The sequence below is a fragment of the Myotis brandtii genome, unplaced genomic scaffold (genome assembly GCF_000412655.1).
Source record: "Myotis brandtii unplaced genomic scaffold, ASM41265v1 scaffold630, whole genome shotgun sequence".
Classification (NCBI taxonomy): Eukaryota; Metazoa; Chordata; class Mammalia; order Chiroptera; family Vespertilionidae; genus Myotis; species Myotis brandtii.
Window position 1 is genome coordinate 501,536 of NW_005370412.1, and position 15,427 is coordinate 516,962.

The window sequence follows — 15,427 nt, forward strand, 5'->3', positions numbered from 1 at the left end:
GCCTTGGGCCTCGTAGGGGTATGGCCCCCACGGCCAGGCCCTGAGATCGGGCCGGGGGCCCGAGGGGCGGCGGGCACCAACTGTCCCGGACATTTCAGTAGGGAAGGGCTCCTCTCAAAGTGGATTATTCCAACTACCCCGGGGGTGGCCCAGGGGTATTCTCCCCGAGCCGCAGATCCTCGGTGAAGACAGCGAAGCAAGGTGAAGATGACCAGCAGTCCATTTCCTCAGAGCAGCCCCCCAACTGCTTCGGCTTTGTCGCCTACTCCATGAACAACCCGGGAGAGAAATCGCGAGTTACGATGAAGACCGCGAGCCACCAGCATGCGTATTCCGGCGGGTCCTGGTACGATCGCTCTCTGACTCCCTCGTTCTCTCCCGCTGCCTCTCCGGGCTCCATTCCCTCGCCACGTTCGACTCCCTCGCCCCGGAGCATGTTCCAGCCAGAGCCGGACAAGGAGGACAGGCACGAACGCCACTCCAAAAAGAGAAGGTCCAAAGAGTGCAACTTCAACGATCCGCTTGACCTTCTGTGGCTGGGGTGAGTGAGGAGACCCGGAGGAGGCTCTCCAGCCAGCGGCAGCTGCAGAAACAGCTCAAAACGGCAGGACCCTGTGTTCCTCCTCACCGGGTCAACTAGGCACGCGGTGGCACCAGGTGATACAGTAAACAACTAGGCTGTTGGCGACCAACTTGTGTCACGGAAAAGAGCAGAAGATCCAAGATCATCCCCCACCCAGGCTGATGGGAGGGAGTGGGCTTGGTGTCTGGGAGGAAAGCCGGAGACTGGGTTGTGTAGCTTTTATTGGGAGCTGTGAAGGGATCGGGGGATTTGTTCCTTCTGAGCTTAAGAAGCGGGTGTGGGGGTGAGGGTGGGATTTGACGCTCCCACCGAGTCTTCTAAGACGGTAGGCAAAGGGCGACTTGAGAGGCGAGATCCTCTTCCCCAGGGGAAGGGCGAAGATTTTGGAAGAAGCTGATGTTTTCAGCTGGGTAAACATGGACGGTTGCCCATAGAAACTTTGTCATTGTACTTCAGAGTTGCCCAAGTCATAGGAGGAGAACAATATGTTCCCTTTTGAACCACCCCTGGCCACCGAGGGGGGCGGGGGGAGGAAGCAGTAGAACCGATTCCTCTTAGGTTTTGTGGCTGCAGAGTGTCTTCTTTTCCGAGGTTTTGTGGTGTTGGCTTGCAGTTTCTAGCAGGCGTCAGCTTTTGAAACTCCACGTCTTTTTCATTTATTAGTGGGAATCCCCTCATTCCTTGAAAAGCTCTCTAGTGGAGGTCTCAGCATGTCATTCTCAAACTTACCTTGAAGTGAGAATTTTGGCTTTGACTGATGGAAACGATGGCTGCGTGCATCTTAGGATCCAACTTGGATCAGCTATTTTTTAATCGTGGTGACTATAAGGACGGCAGCTCTTTTAGGAAGCCACCAGCCTTTTAAGCCTGGCTAACCCCCTTGTTTTATCCTACCTACTATCTAAATGTGAGGTGTGGGTCCCCCCCCCCCCCCCGGGTTTGGAGGAATCTTCAAAATGGGTTTTTTATTGACATGCCCACTAAGGATGCCAGGCAAAGGGAAGACTCACCCAGAGACCATGGCAGACAAGCCTTTCTGTGGCTGGATTTTGTTTGTCTTAGAAGACCACGTCTGTTCTGTAAATTTGTGTTTCTGAACTTCTGTGTCTTTTGTTTTGGGTTCCCTCCCCTCCTCCCCAGTGTCTTAGTATAAAAATAAATAAATAAATAAGTAAAACCAGTTCCCTGCCATGGCCACACTGAGAAAATAAAGCTTAGCCCTCAAGATTCTAGCTTGAGGAAGCTTATAAGGAGGTTTTTGTCTCATATAAATCTTTAATCCCCCCGAAAGCAGAGTAATAAATAGACCCTTGAAGTGTGTAACTTCCGAAGGGAGGGGGTCACCACTCCCTCTGTGACTTCTTGATTTCATTGTCCTTATAGAGTGATTCCTGTAGAGGATCCTTTTGGAATTGGTGTTCTTCATTTATTTATTTTCTTTTTCTCACCAGAGCAACTTCCACCATGTCCACCTCAGCGAGTTCCCACTTGAACAAAGGCATCAAGCAGATGTACATGTCCCTGCCTCAGGGTGATAAAGTCCAAGCTATGTACATCTGGATTGACGGTACTGGAGAAGGACTGCGATGCAAGACCCGGACCCTGGACAGTGAGCCCAAGAGTATAGAAGGTGAGCAGAGTGGGGAGTCTGTGCTGGGTGGGCAGCCTGAGACCAAGCCACTAGATTGGGCCTCTTTATTGTTCTGTTTGGAAAGCTTTTCTAAGGCAGGGCTTTTCAGACTTCAGTCACTCAACATTAAGCTCTTACACTGCCTCCAAGCGTGGCCACAATGGACTCCTTTATTTCAATGAAATCTTGTGTGTAAGTCAGTATATATAAGACAAAAAATAAAGTCTGGTTGGAGGGGGTAAAGGGGGGCTGGATTCTTTGCGGACTTGGGTAGCCTTTCGTTGGCTTAAGGCCCCCCCCCCAGGAACCCAGTTTGTTAACCATTGCTCTAATCTGACTGAGACATCTACTTTACAAACTCTTTGAATACTGTTTTGAACTCATATCATTGGGGTTCTAGATGCGAAGTCAACACCCTAAAGTGCTTTCTTAAAAGGACCAGCCATTCATGTGTTTTTAACGGATGACACTTTGGGATTTTTTTTTTAAATATATATATATATATTTTTATTGATTTCAGAGAGAAAGGGAGAGGGAGAGAGAGAAACATCAACGATGAGAGAGAATCATTGATCGGCTGCCTCCTGCACATCACACACTGGGGACCAAGCCTGCAACCCAGGCATGTGTCCCAACTGGGAATCAAACCATGACCTCCTGGTTCATAGGCCAACACTCAACCACTGAGCCACACCAGCTGAGCCACTTTTGGAAATTTTTAAATAATCTGATTACTTGTTCCACTAACAGTCATTATATGAGTTGTAGCCTTTATTTTTTTTGGTCTAGACTAGGGAAGCCATCGCCCTCTTCCTTCTAGAAAAAGGGATCAGAGAACAACTGCCACCTCTTACCTACTTTTAGGATAGCTGCCTCTTCTGAGAACTTGACATTTGAGTGAATGAATGACCATAATATAAAACATACCTTGTGTATCTGCTATGCGCCAGGTATTAGAAAGACATTGGGGATACAGGTAAGAGTTTGGTGTGTGCCTTCGGAGAACTCAGTCAGCTGGAGAGAGGAAGAAACCGGCCTTTAGGCATAGTGGGAGAAGTGGATAAGTGATGTGGGAGCATCCTTGAACAAGTCATCTTGCTGGTCGTCTGTTTCCTCATCTATAAAATAAGGACAGACCATAGACCCAGTCAGGGAGGGGGTGATGAATCAGAGAAAGAAGAAACACAGATGGTCTAGTGGGGGAATTGAGAATCCTTGTTTCTCCTATTTCAATATTTAAAATGATGACTGACTGCTGATGTCAGAATATTTCCATTTGTCTCCTTGGTGTCCAGTGGTCTGATTAAGGGAAGAACCATCATTCTTAGGTTGTCCTTGTGACTGTTATTTCGTTAAGGAAGTGATGTATGGGTCTTACTAGAACTCAGAACTGTAGGGCTACGTGCACAGGTCACAGTGCGTATTAATAGTGGCAGACATGCATCACTGGCTTTCTGGAAATGAGAGTGTAGACGGGTGAGTGAAGGGCTGTGTGCTGCCTGGAAAGCTGTGCGTTTTTAACTTAATTTTCCTCTCTTTTTACCCCAGAGTTGCCCGAGTGGAATTTTGATGGCTCTAGTACTATGCAGTCTGAAGGCTCCAACAGTGACATGTATCTTGTTCCTGCTACCATGTTTCGGGACCCTTTCCGCAAGGACCCCAACAAGCTGGTGTTCTGTGAAGTCTTAAAATACAACCGCAAACCTGCAGGTGTGTATAGGATAGATATGGATACCCCCACCCCAATTCATGAATGGAAGAAAGGGGAGGGAGAGGCTATTGCCAAATTAGTAATGGACTGTCTCAATGTTTCAAGAGTCGGGGGGAGGGGGAGGAGTTGGGGGTTGAATGTGCATCTCTCCACCTTGAACTTCCTCATTCCAAGTGGTAAAGTGGGCCATCCTCCCATGGTCTCCTGTTGGTTGCATAAAATTGAATTCTTCTAAGTCCGTTTGCTGGTGGAGTCCCCTGTGACACAGTCCGGCCTGCACGCCTGTAGATTTTAAGAACATGGTTCTGAAGTTAGAATGTTGGGTTTGAATTTGGGATCTGCCACTTCTTAGCTATGAACTTGGGCAAGTTACTTATCCCCTATCCTTCATTCCCCTATCCTGATTTTAAAATGAGTAATAAAATCCATCTCCTAAAGTTGTTTGAAGGATTAAATGAGTTAATATGTGCAAATAATTGAGAGCAGTTTGACATCAACTATCGGTGGCTGCTTCATTCCAGACATCTTGTTTTCTTCCTTGTCTGTCCACTGACTGAAGTATGAGCCTCTTGGTTCATTGATAACATACGTTTACCTCGAGGTTTGCTGTAACTGCACCTTTGGGTTTCGTCAGGCATGCCTATCGTTCCCAGTTCTCGGCCATTCATCTTTTTAAACTCAGCTGAAATCTCACTTCTGTGTAGTCTCTTGCTACCCTTTGGCATTGAGACTTTTTGGCAAGTCACTTAGTTTTGTAATGCCTTTGTTTTGAGAGCCCGTATCATTGTGGTAAAGGGCGTGAGCTCTGATGGCCAAGACAGTCATGGGTTTCCTGGCTCTGCTGCCTGCCTTGTAACCTGGGCAGGCCACCGAATATCTCTGAGCCTCATTTTCTCACTTGTAAAGGTGGAGATGTCTAATACCCTTCTCAGGGTTGTTAGGAAGACTCGGTTGTGGATTTTCTTAATGTAGACCTCTTAAAATGGGTCCTGGGGCATAGTTAAGCAGTCAGTACGTCTGTATTTACTTATTTTAAAGTTCCTTTCTTGCTTAGAAATTGTTTCCAGTTGAGCTCATCTCATCGTAACGTTTTTCTTTTGCACTATCCAATTCTTTATAACTCAGCACTAAATCTTCTCACCCGAAATGAATTCAAGGCTCCCAATATACAAGTGATTCAATAAAAATTGTAGGTTTGTTCTATATGCCCAAGAAACTAGAAATAGGTCTGTCTGTAGAAGCGGCTGTCTTGTGAATAGACAGTGTAAGTGCCTGGCGTTGGCTACTTACGAGGCGGCCAGCATGCTGATAAGGTGAACACTTGCACTTTCCTGGAGCCACTGTCATGTGACTTGATTATAACAAATTTGGGGGGAACCTCCCTACAAGTGTTTAATTAGAGCATCTCCCATTTTCCTCTTTTACATCAATGGGACCCAGCAAGGTAAACAGGGCCAGTTTAGCTTTTTCTCAACACTTTGGCTGCGTGGATTTGCAAGAACTTCTTTTTTCCCCACCAGCACCGAGATTCAGTAGGTTTGCCCAGATGTCTCTAAAGCAGTGGTTCTCAACCTTCTGGCCCTTTAAATACAGTTCCTCATGTTGTGACCCAACCATAAAATTATTTTCGTTGCTACTTCATAACTGTAATGTTGCTACTGTTATGAATCGTAATGTAAATATCTGATATGCAGGATGGTCTTAGGCGACCCCTGTGAAAGGGTCGTTCGACTGCCAAAGGGGTCGCGACCCACAGGTTGAGGACCACTGCTCTAAAGGATTGTTGTCTCTTTTTTTTTTTCTAGAGACCAATTTAAGATATACCTGCAAACGGATAATGGACATGGTGAGCAATCAGCATCCCTGGTTTGGAATGGAGCAGGAATATACTCTCATGGGCACAGATGGGCACCCTTTTGGCTGGCCTTCCAATGGCTTCCCTGGACCCCAAGGTAAGTCTCCTGGGTGAGAGGTGAACTTGGCTCCTCCCCGGCTGCTTAATTGGTGAGGAAAGTCTCTTTCCCCAGAGATGGTAGTGACTCCTTATGGATCAAAAAGCTATGGGAGTGTCCCTGAGACTGGCTGGAATGATACCGTGCCCTCACGTTACCCAGACCCAAACATAGATGTTTAGCCATTGATACTGGGGGGAAACCTTTGGCTCCACTGAGGAGCCCCCTGCCCCACTGCCCCACTGCCAGGTGAAGGCGGGGACAGTGATTCCGGAGAGCCAGTGTTAGAGCTTTCTGATTGCTGACCTTGGGCTGTGCATCTTAGGTGGAAAGGGAGGGTGTTCTGGATTTCCTCTCTCGACATTTCGTCTTGATGCCTCTACAGGTCCATACTACTGTGGCGTGGGAGCAGACAGAGCCTACGGCAGGGATATTGTGGAGGCTCACTACCGGGCCTGCTTGTACGCTGGCATCAAGATCGCAGGGACAAATGCCGAGGTCATGCCCGCCCAGGTAAATGGCTCTCGTCCACCGCTTTCCCCATCACTAGGCAAGTAGAGGCTTTTTGGTAGCAAGGGCTACTGATGCTCCCCTCCTTAACCCAAAACCTTAAAGGTTGGATGGACTAGAGGAGGGAGAAGGGAGCGGGTTTCAGAGTGGGGTGAGTGGGGTGAGCAGTTGGCTTTATATTCAAGGCCAACCTTCTTGTTCTCTAGTGGGAATTCCAAATAGGACCCTGTGAAGGCATCGACATGGGAGATCATCTCTGGGTGGCCCGTTTCATCTTGCACCGCGTGTGTGAAGACTTCGGAGTGATCGCAACCTTTGATCCCAAGCCCATTCCTGGCAACTGGAATGGTGCAGGCTGCCACACCAACTTCAGCACCAAGGCCATGCGAGAGGAGAACGGTCTGAAGTGAGTGCCTTCTCCTGCTGGGGCCGTCTTATTTCTGTGCGAGAAGACTTGCCAGGGACGTGATGTATTGGGGATGAGTAAGCCAGACTTCTTAGTTCGGACCTTAGCTTTTGCCACTTGGCTTCAAAAGCTGTCTTCTAATCCTGTGGTCCTGTTCCTATTTGAAAAGTGTCAAAATGACTCCAGGAATAGAACTCAAGGGTGGCAATAGGGAAAGTTGACAGAGCTTCATGGCATATGAAAATCTTTAATAAGAACTAAATTAGTAACAGTACAAGCATGTGAATGAACTTCATGCTTATGGATGAGAGAAAGTCTGGGATCTTTTCATTCAACAAATGTCCTGTACTGGGTGTCTGGCACTATTTCTGAGCACTGGGACAGGCCAGGAACGAGGGGAACATTTGCTCTGCTGGAGCGATGTGGAGGTGAATTGGAAACTGGGAAAAGTCTTTGATAGATAAGTCACTCCATTCTTGAATCCGTACCTGCTCCTGCCCCTGAAGGACAGGTTTCCTGGGGACAGGTGGACGGACCCTCATCTTCTCTGTTTCCTCTAGGTACATTGAGGAGTCCATCGAGAGGCTGAGCAAGCGGCACCAGTACCACATCCGAGCCTATGATCCCAAGGGGGGCCGGGACAATGCCCGGCGCCTCACCGGATTCAACGAAACCTCCAATATCAACGACTTCTCCGCCGGTGTGGCCAACCGTAGCGCCAGCATCCGCATTCCCCGGTCTGTGGGCCAGGAGAAGAAGGGGTACTTTGAAGACCGGCGCCCCTCTGCCAACTGTGACCCCTTTGCCGTGACAGAAGCCCTCATCCGCACGTGTCTTCTCAACGAAACTGGCGATGAGCCCTTCCAGTACAAAAACTAAGTGGACTAGACTCGCAGCCATCCAGCTCCTTCTAATTACTTCTTCATCCCGCTCCCACTCTCGCCCCTCGATTGTCATAACAAATGTAACTCAAAAGGGCAGAATATCAAGGTCTTTTTTTATTCCTCCTGCCCAGTTAATATCTCTTGCTTTCTTTGGCCAGGTTAGAGGGGTCAAGTTCTTAGTCTCTTCACACACAAACACACACACACACCCTTTTTTTCCCCTATCACTGAAGCTTTCTAGTGTGTTAGTGGGGAGGGGGGCGGGGAAACATAACCACTGCTTCACTTAATCAGGTGTTTGTCCAACAGGCGTAGCTATCTGGACAGTGAGCATAGTATTTGTGAAGGGAGGGGAAGGGCCTTTTTCTTCTTGGAGGTAGCTGAAGGGGGTAGGAGTGCTGGGCTTGCTCTGTGACTAGGTTAGAAACTCCCTTTGGTTGGGAAGTTCCATAAAAGGTTATAAGCAGCTTTCTAATGAAAGTGAGAATTAGGAAGGGGGTGCGGGCAGGAAGCCCTCTTACCTGCCAACTGTGACCCCTTCGCAGTGACCTGCTTCCCTGGCCTGGGACTGAGTGCCCTCGCTGGAAGGCAGGCTCGGCATAAAGGGACGGGATGGGTAGCCCTACCTTCGAAGAAAAAGTTCTCGTTGCTTGGTCCTCCGTTTATAACACAAATCAGAGTAGTATTTTTATATTTAAATGCAAAAACAAAAAAATTATATATATGGGTGTGCAGATCTGTGTGCTTTTTCTAAAGGACAAAAACCATTCTGGTCGCTGGGAGCCAAAGTTGAGGCGAGAAGTCTGATTAGAAATAAGGCTCACCTTTTGAGGGGAGGGGGTGAGGGTGGCAGTGCTTGAAAAGTTGGCTCTTAGGGGCTGTTAAACTCTCACTACCATTTAAGGGTTTCTCTGTGCCCTGCCTGCCCTCTGGACACGGGTCGGCTATCAGGAGCAAATAGCAGTCACCCGAGCCCCTTGGCTTTGGATTATAAAGACACGTGTATGCACAGGGGTTTAGAATTATGAGTTGGCTGGTCAACTTGAGCATGTATGTTACTGACAAGGGGGGTATTGGGTTATTTTCTGGGGGACTAGCATGTCACTAAAGCAGGCCTTTTGATATATTAAAAAAAATTTTTTTTAAAGCAAAACCAGTTTAGATTTTAATCATATTTGTAGGGATTTGAAGTCTCTTACAGAATTGCTTGTTTGCTTCCACTGTCTCCTTCCTGTCTGCTCCTAGAGGGGAGGGGGACAAGACTGGGGTTAAACACTTGTAATTTTGTATCCTGGTGTCTGTTCTGAGTGTGAAATATTCCTTTTCGTTCGTTAAGATACTGAGGAGTTATTTTTTTCTTTTATAATAAAAAACAAACAAACCCCACCTTCATCCCTACTGTTCCTGGCTGTTTTTGTGTTGGCTGGGGCAGCAAGCTGGCTGTGGTTTTTTTTTTGCCATGACGACTTCTCATTACCATGTACAGTATGTTCAGGGTTAGATAACTCCTCGTTGTAAACAAACTGTTAACTGCCCAGAGCAGCTCTAAATCAAGCTAACATTTATATCTTCTGACTTGCTTCTTTTAAATCCCTAGGTGCCATCTCATTCCCTCTCCTACCAAAAAGGGGGAGGGGGGGGGGCATGAGTATTTAAGAGGCCAAATAAGTTCAAGTTTACCTGTTCTTGGAATTAAAAATCGAGTCATATTGCTGAACAACTCTTCCTTGTACTTTGGGTATTTGGCATTTCTGGATGAAGGCATGTCTCAGCCCTAGAGACATAATAGGGTACAACCCTCCACTCCAACCCCTTGCTTGGCCTCAGAGCTGGGCTCTGACCTATCACACTGAAACGTTGTTTTGAACCACTCCTCTGCCATAATTTTATAGCAGCCTGAAGTATTTGTGTTGTTAACTGGTCTCGATTTCATCCTCTGCCCAGCTGCCAGTGATTCATCTAAATGGCAAATATTGACCGCGTTGCTATCCTGGTTAAAGCCTTCTGAGCCTGGGTGTGCTCAGGGTCAGCCAGCCCACATATGCCCTGGATGGGCCTTCCCTTGCACTAGACCAGTGGTCGGCAAACTGCAGCTCACGAGCCACATGCGGCTCTTGGGCCCCTTGAGTGTGGCCACGAAGTTTCAATCGCACTGTATGTGCGCACCCACATGTGGTATTTTGTGGAAGAGCCACACTCAAGGGGCCGCAGTTTGCCGACCACTGCACTAGACCAGCAAGCTGCCTATGATTCCCCCAAAAGCTCATGTTACACCTCCGTGCCCTTGCTCTTGGTCCCTTTACCTGGAAGTTCTTCCACCTTATCCTGGCTCATTCCTGCCTTCGTTCATTTCTACATCAGGCTGGGTAGGAGCTCCCTCCTGCTCCATAGTGTTGTACACATTTCTAGCAAAACCACCTATTCATCCAACACTTGAACCTAAGGTGTCAGGTATTGTGGCCAGTGGTAATCACCACACTTTTGTTCATATTACTGTTTTTAAAGGTGATGTCCTCAGTCAGTTCGGAGTTAACTGGGGCCTGTTACAGCGAGCAAATGAGTTTTCTTTGGGCAGGTGACTAGTTTGCTCCAGTCTTCGGTATTTTTTTTAGATTTTTCTAGGATGGTTGGCTCCAGGCACAATTTGATTTTCAAAGTAGGATGGATGATCTTACCTATGAGTTTGCTGGGTCTAGTCCCAGTTTGCACCTACTGTTTCAGCATGATTATTAAGAGTGCCCCCCTATCAGTGTCTTCCTGGTTTCACTGATAAATTACGTGGTGGTTCTTATTTCAACTGAAGCTCTTCGTCTTCTCGGCTTCTCTTCGCTGGGTCAGCCTTGCAGTGCTTGGGGTAGACTCTGCACAGAGCAAGGCCTAGATTGAGGCAGTGACTTGAGCACTTTGATTTTTTGCTCATTGAAACCAATTCCCTGACGAAGATTACGTGACAAAGAATTCTAGAGTAATATGATCAGAATTTAGGTGGAAGCAACGAGGGTATTTCCTTCTCTACCCTCCTGCCTAGAATTCGATGTGACCTGCAGGTCACAATGCACTTCTCTTGTATTTCAAAGGTGTTTTTTATAGCTCATTTAACAGACACTGGGTTACATGATAACTTTATCAGTGAGATTAAACAATGACAGCCAAGCCTTCAGCCTTAAAGAGACAGAGGCCAACATTCACAAAAGGAACTCTCCATGTTAAACATAAGTTCCCTTCATTTCATCCTGCCAGTCATAGGAGAAGAGCTAAAGGATGGCTGCACAAGCTAACAGGAATGCCACGGAGCTAAGAGAAGATTCCTAGGAGTTCCTTGGATGGTCACTGCTGGGTGCTCCCAGGTAGAATGGCACACTGAGTGGATGAAAGAAGTTTCTAAGCAAACGTTTGGTTCTGGGGCTTCACCAATCTCATCAAAGGCTGCTCTTAGGTAATTCCTGCTACTGCTCGGCCCTTATACCAATAAGACGCAAAGTCTGCCAAGTAACTTGCTGTCCCAAAGAAAGCTCATCACTCAATAGAACTTTCTGACAAATTCGTGAAGGCAGGAATCCTCCTTTTCTTTCTCAGGACTGTATCCCCAGACCTGTCACATTGCCGGCAGTACTTGCTTAGTAAATTACTGTTCAGTATCAGATTTGTGAGCTCTATGCCTGCAACTAACTCTATCGGGTGGTGTCAAACCCTCCAACAAGAGGTCTTAGTGCTTTGGCTGTGTTTTAACCCCAGTCATGGCACTAAGCAAAGTTCTGTTTCCCTGGGCTTTTAATGACTCTGCTGTCTTGGTTAATTCTGGTTGAAGGTGTGCTGCCAGGAGCCTCATGTTGCTTTATGAGTTATAACTAATATAAAGTGGCAATTCATCATATAATTCCGGAGGCTTCAGGTACATTGCTACTGTAAATGGTTGGAGCTGATCAGAGCCCTGGCATTTTATAGCTTGTAGTTCAATCACCGGCACTCATTTTTTAAAATGTCATATTTGAGCCCAGCCGGCATGGCTCAGTAGTTGAGCATTAACCTATGAACCAGGTCACAGTTCGATTCCCGGTCAGGGCGCATGCCCAGGTTGCAGGTTCCAATCCCCAGTGTGGGGCGTGCAGGAGGCAGCCGATCAATGATTCTCATCATTTCTATCTCTCCCTTCCTCTCTGGAATCAATAACAATATATTTTTAAGTCATGTTTTATTTTATAATATTCAGATAAGTGCTCATACACATATGTACAATATAAACATACTATATTTAGGTATACACACACACACACACACACACACACACACTAGGTACATAACACAGGTATCCTACATGAACGTTTTGCCAAGGTTATAGTATCTTATAAAGGAGAAAGGAACTTAGGAATATCTCTTCCAGAAGCTATACACAAAAACAAATTCATTGGGTTGGGAGCCTGTCACTAGGAACAAGGAGGCGGAGCATAGAAGTTACGATTATTGTTAAAGCATGGCTCTACTGCCAACCCTTTCTAATTCTGCCCTTTCCAGGGCTTTATAGACAGAAGGTTCTTGGGCACTGTCAACTATTTGTCTATAATTCATTTCTCAGAGCCCCTCTGATATAAGGGGGTGGATGATATCCTAGTCCCATATTTCAGAGGAAGTGTTCATGCACTTCCTGTTATCATTTGATTAATTGCTTTTATAAGTGGCTGGGACCTCAGCAAGTTGTCCTCTTTCTCATGGGTCTCAGATGGACTTATTTGCATTGTCTTGAGATTGTAACTCGTCTCAGCTTGCTCAGCTCCTCCACCATATGGCCTAGTCAGCAGACCTACTGACTTCAATAAAAATTCAGAATAACTGCTCCCTTGTGACCACATTATACTGCTCTATAGACATTAAATGGGAAAGGCATTCAAGATACTCCAAATTTAATAAATAAAACGGGGACCAGCTAAGCACTATTGTTGGTGTTTTCGTGCAAGCCTATGGATGAAGAGGTCAAGTGAATGGAAATTCTTTTCTTCCTCTTCATGTCTCTACTCCTCCTATTGCTGCTGGAGGGGTACACACGTGGGAATCCTCCATTGTTTGTGGGGCTCTTGGGGCACTGCTGAAATCAGCACTTTCAGAAGCCCCCCACGGGAGGATGAGAGGCGGTAGAAGATTTTATTGGCATGATTGCAATGTCCCATTTCCCCTAAGCCAGTCCTGAAGAGGGGCATTGGGTGTTCAATAGAGTCAGCAACTAGGCCAGCATCCAGAGTTTCTGTTCCATGTTGCAGCCAGGTGTGGTTTAGCATTCAGGCCAGATTCAAGTCCATTAATCCACGTGTGAAATCCAACATGGTGGGGTGCCACGTGTGCACCGGGGAGCACCACCCCCTGCAGCAGGAGTCTCAAGAGGGCCCAGGGCCCTGGAGCCAAGAGAAAGAAGAAGGGCTGAACTTCCTTTGTTGGGGAGTTTACATATTTAGATTTTGAGCGCTTCCAGTGGCCATGCCCATCCTGGCCAATCACCTTTCTCCAGGTGTGATTGATAGGCAATTAGCCTCCCAAAGATTTCCATATTCTTGCCACAGCAATCCCAGGAGGGAACCCAAGGGGGCCACATTAATATTTCTGCCCTAATCAGGATCTGGACCCAGGGACAATGTTAAAATAAGTCACCCTGGGGACAATGTTAAAGTAAGTCACTTCTAGAAGTATGAAAATATTTGTATGTCCCTGCCCTTTTGTCTACACAACTATTGAAAAACCAATAAACATTTCCAGGGGCTACTAAATGAATGGGGATATTGCAAAGTTTTTAGTAGAGTGCTGACTGAGAATTTCAAAGGTAGTGACAGAGGGTGGAAGGAATGGAAGATTCTTCCTCTAGTCCTCACATTATGTAACCATTGAGTTTCTCTCTACCAACACCCACTCCCTCCCTTGTCTCTGACATGTTTTTTTTCTCCTCGGACTGAGTTGGTCTCAAGAGAGACTTAGATACACTTGGTGCACTTGGAACATGTAAGCCCTCTCCTGCTGATCTGCCTTGCAAAGAGTCCAAGAAGCCGAGAGGTGCCAAGCACCAGGTGTTTTCTTTTCACTCTGGTTTTGCCCAGCCTGGCATGGCAGGCAGCAGAGTTATTTTGCTTTTATAAGTCATATTATATAACTAAGATCTTGAACAGCGATGCTGAGCCAACTTAGAGGTCATAACAGAGTGGGGGGGGGAGGGGAGAACAATCAAAGAAATGGAGAGGGAATGGGAAAGAGAGCAAGGAAGGAGAAGGAGAAGGGAGAGAAGAAAAAATAGAGGGGAGAGTGGAGACTGAGGGAGACCATTTCATTTATTCTTGCTCATATGTTCTTGGTCTCCCGTGACGGGCTATGCAACCTGAAGAGTTCTTTAGCCCTCCTTTTAACTGGCGAGGGGGCAGCCTTTAGTTCACAGTCTGTGGAGGAGGTCCCTGAGTGCCAGCTGCCTGCAGGCATCACCCCAGGGCCCATTGGTGTCCCTGTTGGAGACTGCAGCAGCCTGGTGTGGTGCAGTACTCAGTGTTCCTTGTGGAAAACAAACAAGCAAGACATTGTCTCCATTCACCCAGCCTCCGTGCTGACTACATGAGCTGGTGAGTGAGGAAGCCCCAGTGGGAAGCCTTTTTTTCTTTTTCTTTTGAATTTCAGAAGATGATATAGCCCACTACAGCCCGCTTCCAAGAAGTTGGATAGACATCAGGAGCAGAGGTCAAAGACAGGTGTTTTGTTTTTATTTTGTTTGGGGGAGGCAGCAAAAGTTATGCTCAGTAACTGAGTTTGTATTTGCCAGTAATTCATCTAGCACAGGTTCACTGTAGGACTTTCACAAGCCACTAGCATGCAGGATAATATTTCTTAATAAGCAAAATAAAGAAATAACATATTCCCAACAAATGACAGATTAATCACACTATAGTTCAAGGCAAGGGGAGGTGAAGAAATAGAGTCCAAATTTAATATGATGTGTACCTTTATATACTTGGAGGCACTCAGGAGAGCCACTGTCCAACCAAGAGCTGATTTCCAGCTGCCAGCACAAAAGTAAAAGTACTCTGTTGCTAGGGCATGTTGCTAGGGAACAGAGACGCCAGTGCTGGTAGGCAGGCTGATCGCTTTCTAGCGGTTTCAGATGAGGCATATCACCACCATCCAGAAGAAATGTCTCGCCAAGACGCGAAAGAATGCCCCAAAGGTATTTGGAGGAGTTTTTAGGTTAGGGAAGGGTCACCTGGCCCAAACGGAAAGTCTCAAATATCCCTCACAAACTCTCAGTGTTTATAGCCTTAATGTCCCCTTGCCATAGTTGCTTCTCCATGTGTTCATTATAGATAAGACCCCAGTGGACCCACAGATGGGCTGCTGACTGCTTATCAATGACAGCAGATGTAGAATGATGACATCATGACATGACTTACTTCATTCTTACATAACAGCGATGTGGGATAATGACATCCTGACACAACTCACTTCACACTTATATCAAAGCAACACTGGTTCTTCGTTCCCTAGCAACGTGCTGTAGCAACAGAGGACTTTCGCTTTTTGACGCTGGCAGCTGGAAATCAGCTCTTGGCTGGACTCTGAGTCTTCCTGGTATGAAAAGTATGGATCCAGAGAAGAAAGAATCATTTGATGTGAGCCCCAGGTAGAAACTTATCTGCTGAGATGAACGCTTCATGGTCAACCGAGGGCCCATTTGCTGACAAGGACTCCTCCTGTACTCTGCATACAGGGAAGAAGTTCCGACTGAAGTCTTC

At 46.7% G+C, this 15,427-nt stretch overlaps 1 protein-coding gene and 2 long non-coding RNA genes across 3 annotated transcripts in view; 1 reads left to right on the top strand and 2 right to left on the bottom strand.

Moving 5' to 3' along the window:
• The first annotated feature begins 368 nt into the window (after nt 1-368).
• GLUL (glutamate-ammonia ligase) lies at nt 369-7,811 on the top strand. Its single transcript, XM_005880220.2, has 7 exons — nt 369-541; nt 2,035-2,213; nt 3,762-3,923; nt 5,730-5,876; nt 6,262-6,389; nt 6,593-6,792; nt 7,353-7,811. The coding sequence occupies exons 1-7, from the start codon at nt 435-437 to the stop codon at nt 7,669-7,671; spliced, it is 1,242 nt and encodes a 413-aa protein (XP_005880282.1). The 5' UTR covers nt 369-434; the 3' UTR covers nt 7,672-7,811.
• On the bottom strand, nt 3,006-5,533 carry LOC106723708. The gene is made up of 2 exons (XR_001359420.1): nt 4,078-5,533; nt 3,006-3,331 (listed from the first exon to the last, which is right to left on the bottom strand). It is a non-coding gene; the product is annotated as an uncharacterized LOC106723708 (long non-coding RNA).
• A 4,746-nt stretch (nt 7,812-12,557) lies between the features above and the next one.
• LOC106723717 overlaps nt 12,558-15,427 on the bottom strand; it is a 3,829-nt gene continuing 959 nt past the window's right edge. Inside the window, exons 2-3 of the long non-coding RNA XR_001359433.1 lie at nt 14,640-15,392; nt 12,558-13,060 (exon numbers count right to left, since the gene is read on the bottom strand). This is a non-coding gene — a long non-coding RNA (uncharacterized LOC106723717). The remainder of the gene's footprint in view (nt 13,061-14,639; nt 15,393-15,427) is intronic.

Coding starts and splice junctions, on each gene's coding strand:
- GLUL (XM_005880220.2), top strand. CDS start 435: ATGTTCCAGCCAGAGCCGGACAAGGAGGACAGGCACGAACGCCACTCC. Junction 542..2,034: donor CTTGACCTTCTGTGGCTGGG/GTGAGTGAGGAG, acceptor TTTTCTCACCAG/AGCAACTTCCACCATGTCCA. Junction 2,214..3,761: donor TGAGCCCAAGAGTATAGAAG/GTGAGCAGAGTG, acceptor TTTTTACCCCAG/AGTTGCCCGAGTGGAATTTT.